Raw genomic sequence first — 6,471 nt, 5'->3', positions numbered from 1 at the left:
CAAAGCGACACCTAGCGATTGCTAACGATCACTACGGCATAGGGCTGATTTTCCACGCATCACACGCGTCATCTGTCGTTAACCGATCTAAACATCCCGGGTCCGTTCCGTTTCACGCATATGCGCGCATTTATCTATAGCATACGTAATGTTTACTATAGACAATGCGCGCATCATGACACAACTGTTGTGTGAGTTCGTCTTATCAATACTCTGCGTTGATTGGTTGGTTCTAAAAGTAAAAGCCAATCACGCTTGACTGCTACTCAGCGTTTTGGTCTACTGAACGCGCCCAATAGGAATAGGGAATAACACAGGCAACAGATTTTCAACCTATCGGAAGCCATGTAGCAGTGCAGCAATAGAAAACAGACCTTAGGACTCTAGACCCCTCTAGACACCGCAGCCCCGCAGCCCCGCAGCTCGCGCAGCTGATCGCGACGTCACATGTGCGTTTAGTTTGCGTTTGTAAAGTAGTTTCGAAATTGTGCGAAATCAAAATTGTCACATTGTCAGTCCATCGGCTGCGTCGGCTGCGATCGGCTGATCGTGCACGAACGACGAAGAAAAATGTATGTTTAATTTTAAGGGATGACGATGAATTGATTCGTGCATGCGAACGACGATGCTTCCAAATGAGGTTAATAACGGCTTTTATGTCGATGGATGTCCAAGTTATCAGGTACCGAATAACGCTCACTAACGTCATTGTCGTTACTCCCCGAAGGTCCTGTCGTAGACGAGATAGTTTGACGTGAGAGAGAGAGAGAGAGAGACGTTACGAGCGCAACTCCGACTATCCCATACGATCCAGAGAGAATGTACTGCCTACAGTGGCTGATTCCGGTGCTGCTCATCCCGAAACCAGTGAACCCAGCGTTGCTGCAAACCCACGTCATGTTCATGGCACTTTATCTAATCGGATTCTTTCTGGAGCGCAAGCCCTGTACCATCTGCAGCCTCGTATTTCTCGCCGCCGTCTTCCTCATCTGTTACAGTGGAATAGGCAATTGCCTACTCTGGAGTACAAATTGCGACACAGTAAGATGCGACAACGGCTAAGATCACCGATTGTGTTTAACTCGATAACATTTAGAGAATTATCCCCTTGTCGATTTTTTTTCCATTGCGTGTGCGCGAGTGTGAGAGAAAGAGAGAGAGCAAGTGTGTGTGAGTTAACCATTCTTCCCTTCTCTCCTCTTTTTTCGTATCCCTTCCTCTTCTCTCTTCTCTTCTCCTCCCCATCCTTCCCCTCTCCTCTTCATGCTGGAGCATAATATACGAAATTATTTTTTGTTTGTGGTGTGAGAGAAAGCGATAGATTGTACGAGCAGTAGCCTTTAATTTCTATAGGTTCACCAAGATTAGCTTTCCATTTTATCAAAAATTTCAGTCGATCTACGATGTAACGTTCTATTGGACATTTGTATACTATATATTGAATGTACATATATAGAGTTGAAATCACAGAATTCCGAATAAGCAAAAATGTGATACGATGTATTTGACGATATTCATATGTAGATTCTAGAGTTTTGTCGCAATTGTTGGCTGGAGTAAAGTAAATTTCCAGATTGTAGAGCGATTGCAGCTTGTATTCCTTAATATATGAAAAAAATTAAATTTCACATATTAATAAAACTCCCTTGTTACAATAAAACGGAAACCGAAGATTACGCTGCCAATGGCATATTCGATATTCCTTTTATATTTTATATAGTTTCTAGATGCAGAGTTCTTATTCCAGTGTCTGTTCTACTCGATTCTAAATTACGATTACTTTTTCGAATGGGATCCTAGATTCTTCCTTATGCGATATATATGTATTAAAAAGGAGAGATGTACATACATTGATAAATTACACAGAAGCGCAACTTATTTTTTTAAAATCGCTTGCTTTAAGCTTTAAGTAATACGTAAAATGATTATTCGATTAAAGTTAGACGCAAAATATATGGATAATTTTAATTTTGTTAAATACTTCAACCGAGCGTTTAACGAGATGTGTATTCGCACAATACGTTTGTACCAAAGTGATACACGATAATGTACGAAAAGTAAAGCATCTTAAAATTTAAGATGCTACTTATTAGTGAAACCTGAAAATCTGGCAAATTTTGTTCATCTATTATAGAAATAAATGGAAATGGAAAGCGGGGCTGAGGTGAGATTGAGAGGGGATAAAATACGATGTAAAATGTGTATCTTTCGTATCTGTCTCTTCTTATCGCTGATTTTATATTGTCAGAAATATAAATTATATTTATTTTTTAATTCACGTGTCTCATAAACAGAGATTTAAATGATACACAAGTTCTATGCTATAATTTATTATTTTAAATTTACTCGCTATCCGTAAATATTAATTAATATAATATCTAATTTAGCATAGGTAGCGTTACCATTGTAAATATCGATAGTCATGGTAACAAAAAATTATCCATATAATAGCTCATGAATATATAGATGGAAATTGAATTGAAGCTCATGTCAGTCAAATCTTTTATATCTGTCTTTGAAGCGAATATGCGAAGGTCAATTATCTTCCCGCATCTATCGTGTAAGCTTATATCGTAATACTTTGACATAAAACAAAGTACTTTGTCCTTGGCAGAATTGCAATAATTATAACGATTTTAGAAACATTTTTATTCGAATTTGAGGAAAAAGCTTGACCAGAACTTTGAAACTATACAAAAATTGTGTTTATACTTCTTGATATATATGCACAAAGACAAATAATCTGTGATGACTTCGATTGGAAAGTTCCGATTAAACGCGATTGATTTATTCGTTCATTAAAACAGGTCTAACTTAAAAATGTGCTGCAACTTTGCTAAAATACTACTTTCCGTAATCATTGCTTCCATGTAAAATAAAAACTGAGAAAATTTATATAAAGAAATAAATATATAAAGAGAGCTGTAGGGTAGGTTTTTAATATATATCGTGAGTAATAAAGCTCCCGCCATCAACCAAATGTTCGTTTCTTTTCCTTCAGTGTATAACATACGTTACAAACGTATCGATAAAAGTGCGATTCGCACTTGGGTGTCAAAATAAAAACTTGAAAACACATTTATTTCATAATTTTATTTATTTGAGAAAAAAAATTATTGAAGGGCTTTTCCACGACCAAAGCCGCCGCGGAACTCGAGATCGCCCGTACCGGCACCAACGTCGGCCTTCTTGTCGCCGGCACCTGGAGGACCGCCCGGTCCTCGTCTATATCCCGCACGATCTTCCGTTGGTCTCGAGCCTTCGCTTCTAGTTGCGGCGGGTCTCGGTCTCGTAGTCTCGGATCTCGGTTGTTTCTTAAGGGTGGAGGGCACGATTTCAGGTGGCAGATGTAAGTACCCACGCAAGTATTCAATACCATCGTTTGTAAGGTACCAATAGAAATGTCTCCATGCAAATTGTTCCTTCACATATCCTCTAGACTTCAGCGACTAAAAAGATGGATGGGTAAAGCGAATGAATACACACAAACACACATAAGGCGTGTTCCGTTACTCGCATTATGCGCATCACGCGAGTAACGAAATGCCCCCATACTGGAAACGTCAATCCACATTAATCTACAAACTAATAATTACGCTGACAATGCAACAGGATTTTACTTTACATGCATAATGTAAAGGAAACGGTAAAAATTTTTACCTGCATAGCCTTGATGACTTGAAGATTGGGAATATTTTCTAGTTCTGGATGTTTCGACGCATGATAATCCTTCTTTGCTACCATGACTCCCTCCTTGAAAAGGTACTCGTAAATAGCCACACGATTCTTCTTTGGCATCAACATTCTATAAATAACAATAACGAAAACAGTCTAATACATATAGTATTATAGTTCTACTATGATGTAACAAGGATTATATGGCAATTCAAAATACATCACAAACATCAGAATGTACACTCTTTAAGGTTAGGTAGATATCGCAACAACAAAATACAACCCTCGTGCGCGAATACAAATACATATTTTATCATAAAAATTATCGCGTTTCAAAGTTACGTTCTGCGTAGCTATAATCTTGAATTACAAAAAAAAAACGGACGAAACAGAGATTTTTGAGATTGGAGAAAAATATGACCGAGTACACGGTACACGGTACGAACACGCAAATATTCCGTGTAATAATATGTGAAAACTGGATGCAATAAAATATACTTGACTTGTATAGATTATGGATTTCGATGAACTTTTCGCTTTTTCGTAATTCTTGTAAATAGGCAGGATTAAAACGGATATCGTAGGAAACTCAACGCACTTGATGACTCCAGCGTGCGCCTCTTCTCGGAAAGACTGGAAGTGGAAAGAGAAAGAGTCTCTTCTCTTCGTTCTTTGCTTCGCTCGCAAACAATATCGATTAGCGTTACGTCTCAATATCGATTTGCGATATCTTGAATTATTCGAGTTTCGAGTTCGAGACGAGCGAAAATTAAGGTCTATCCACGTCACACCGACTATGCACTATGGCACTACCTGGCACTACCGCACATAGAAAACTCCTCTGATTGGTTCCACCCAAAATAATGACGATGCGCATGCGCAGTACGGATCGGCGCAAACCACAAAAATGGATTAATACTACGTTTACGCGAGCTTTATTATACTTCTGTAGTTAACTTACGATACGTCCTTCGCGTAAACGGGATTTTGTAGCAACTTGCGATACGTTACTCCGCGTAAACGAGTGATATATCGTAAGTTACTACAGATGTAACGCTCGCGCGTAAACGTAGTATTAGTAGTAATAAAAGTTATCGCACGATTCGTTAATGTAAATCAATTATATCGTTTGAAATTAACGAGTGATAGTTTCGCGAATCTAAGTACCACTCAATAATTGTATTACACGTAGCAAGTAAATCCTTAATTTTTACTTGTAAAGTTTTAGTTACGGACAGGAACGAATGTTTTACTCAAATTAAGATTAAAGTCATTATAGGATCAGAGATCTTTCCTTTGTATTTTTTCTATCGGTAAGTTTTGAAACAGTCGTACGATAGAAATTCACCGAGATTAAATTTGAGGGTAATTTAGGTTTCTTATAAATTTTCAAAAACGTGTCTACTATAATTAATAATTATTTTAATTGCCATCATTGTTGTCCTCTGTATAATTTAAACTCTCATTGGACTTACATTCCTTCGTTATATTCTCATTATGAATTTTTGGAGTACTCGTAGATCTCGTCTTCTTACGTTTTGCCCTCGTATCTGGTTTCATACATATTCTGTGTCTTTTTAAAATTGGCCAGTTATGCTTCTCCCTTAGATATTTTGCTGCTATTTGAATATCTTCCATTTTAGCTATCGCGCTTCTACACATAACAAAATGTATTACACGTGCGACACAATCTTGACAAGCATTTTGTGTGTGGTGTGCGTGTGTGTATTACAGCAATGTTAGAAACTTACTGAACGAGTTAAATAAATTGTACCTACCTAAAGTCCTTGTTGTAAGATGGTAATAAAGTAACACGAGCGCATCCAGGAAGGACACTTCTTATTTCATGTGATTTCGTACCATTTACTATATTTGAGACAAATACCCTGTATAAGTATACGACAGAATCATTAATAATCTTGGCGAAATAAAGTTACGATTCGAGTAGAAATATTCTCACGTTTGTGTCACTTGGATATCTGGTTTGATCTCGGGTATAAAAATCTTTTTCTTTATCTTCTTGGTTTCTGTTCTAAATGCAAGATCGGAGAGCGGTTGAATAACGACTCGTTTGCCATTGTCCGCTTTACCTCTTGCGAGTTTATAGTTCTTGTTTTTTTCCTCCACGGTAGGAAAGACTACGTGACATGATCTACTAGATTGTCGTGGTAATTTTACGTGAAAATTACCCACAAATAAGCATTCAACATCTTTTTTATCCTTTATTACGTGGGGAAGACGTACATTTAACGTTCGTTCTCTTCGTTCTTTCAATTGAGACAATTTCCGAAAATTACGCATAACCTAAAAGTGATTACGGTTATTGTCTTATAACTGGAAGAATGTTGGAAATTAAATGCTTCGGAAAAAATTACACGATTGAGATAAAACATAAACGTATGTATATATGTGATATATATATATATAACATAATTTGGAATAAGATTACACTTACGGATTCTTATTTAAGAATAACCTCTTCTTTTACAAAGCGACCTCGTGTCAATGAATAGACAAATAATACAGAATACAGCATTGCAGCATTAAAAGGCCATCGCACACAAAGCGTAGCATAAGACCGCTAAACCAATGAACATCCAGCATAAAGTCGCCATATTAATTTACATATAAGATGCTCATTGGTCCAGCGATTTTATGCTATTATATGCAAATTATGAAAAAGAATAATGAATAATTGAAAAATATTCAATTTGTCTACGGCGGTTCGCAACCCGCTATTCTCGGGAATAATACACCTTATTTTTCATCGGTGATTTATCTTTACATATTTCGATG

At 37.1% G+C, this 6,471-nt stretch overlaps 3 protein-coding genes across 5 annotated transcripts; 1 reads left to right on the top strand and 2 right to left on the bottom strand.

Moving 5' to 3' along the window:
• The first annotated feature begins 414 nt into the window (after window positions 1-414).
• Window positions 415-3,078, top strand: Bc10 (BLCAP apoptosis inducing factor bc10). 2 transcript variants are annotated; one of them, XM_077417990.1, is made up of 2 exons: window positions 415-572; window positions 728-3,078. In XM_077417990.1, the coding sequence occupies exon 2, from the start codon at window positions 820-822 to the stop codon at window positions 1,060-1,062; it is 243 nt and encodes an 80-aa protein (XP_077274116.1). In that variant the 5' UTR covers window positions 415-572; window positions 728-819; the 3' UTR covers window positions 1,063-3,078. The 2 variants fall into 2 exon arrangements, with proteins under 2 accessions (XP_077274116.1, XP_077274114.1); XM_077417988.1 differs by having other exon boundaries at window positions 416-640.
• Window positions 3,079-4,421, bottom strand: LOC143903913 (small ribosomal subunit protein eS10). Of its 2 annotated transcripts, none has more exons than XM_077417985.1 (3): window positions 4,274-4,421; window positions 3,661-3,805; window positions 3,079-3,449 (listed from the first exon to the last, which is right to left on the bottom strand). In XM_077417985.1, exons 2-3 carry the CDS (start codon window positions 3,802-3,804, stop codon window positions 3,114-3,116), a joined length of 480 nt encoding a protein of 159 aa, XP_077274111.1. In that variant the 5' UTR covers window position 3,805; window positions 4,274-4,421; the 3' UTR covers window positions 3,079-3,113. The 2 variants fall into 2 exon arrangements, with proteins under 2 accessions (XP_077274111.1, XP_077274112.1); XM_077417986.1 differs by having other exon boundaries at window positions 4,179-4,323.
• Window positions 4,422-5,097: 676 nt separating this feature from the next.
• On the bottom strand, window positions 5,098-6,249 carry LOC143903739 (uncharacterized). Its single transcript, XM_077417600.1, has 4 exons — window positions 6,131-6,249; window positions 5,636-5,979; window positions 5,454-5,561; window positions 5,098-5,329 (listed from the first exon to the last, which is right to left on the bottom strand). The coding sequence occupies exons 2-4, from the start codon at window positions 5,974-5,976 to the stop codon at window positions 5,098-5,100; spliced, it is 681 nt and encodes a 226-aa protein (XP_077273726.1). The 5' UTR covers window positions 5,977-5,979; window positions 6,131-6,249.
• Between the last annotated feature and the right edge of the window lie 222 nt (window positions 6,250-6,471).

This window comes from Temnothorax americanus, unplaced genomic scaffold, assembly GCF_048541705.1.
Source record: "Temnothorax americanus isolate GAGA-0224 unplaced genomic scaffold, ASM4854170v1 Scaffold5, whole genome shotgun sequence".
Classification (NCBI taxonomy): Eukaryota; Metazoa; Arthropoda; class Insecta; order Hymenoptera; family Formicidae; genus Temnothorax; species Temnothorax americanus.
This window is presented reverse-complemented; position numbering and strand designations above follow the sequence as displayed.

Excerpts from the sequence above, each read along its gene's own strand:
- Bc10 (XM_077417990.1), top strand. The coding sequence starts at position 820 with ATGTACTGCCTACAGTGGCTGATTCCGGTGCTGCTCATCCCGAAACCA.
- LOC143903913 (XM_077417985.1), bottom strand. The coding sequence starts at position 3,804 with ATGTTGATGCCAAAGAAGAATCGTGTGGCTATTTACGAGTACCTTTTC. Across the intron at positions 3,450-3,660 it reads AAGTCATCAAGGCTATGCAG|TCGCTGAAGTCTAGAGGATA; the intron begins GTAAAAATTTTT and ends CCATCTTTTTAG.
- LOC143903739 (XM_077417600.1), bottom strand. The coding sequence starts at position 5,976 with ATGCGTAATTTTCGGAAATTGTCTCAATTGAAAGAACGAAGAGAACGA. Across the intron at positions 5,562-5,635 it reads GATATCCAAGTGACACAAAC|GGTATTTGTCTCAAATATAG; the intron begins GTGAGAATATTT and ends ATACTTATACAG. Across the intron at positions 5,330-5,453 it reads TCTTACAACAAGGACTTTAG|AAGCGCGATAGCTAAAATGG; the intron begins GTAGGTACAATT and ends TGTTATGTGTAG.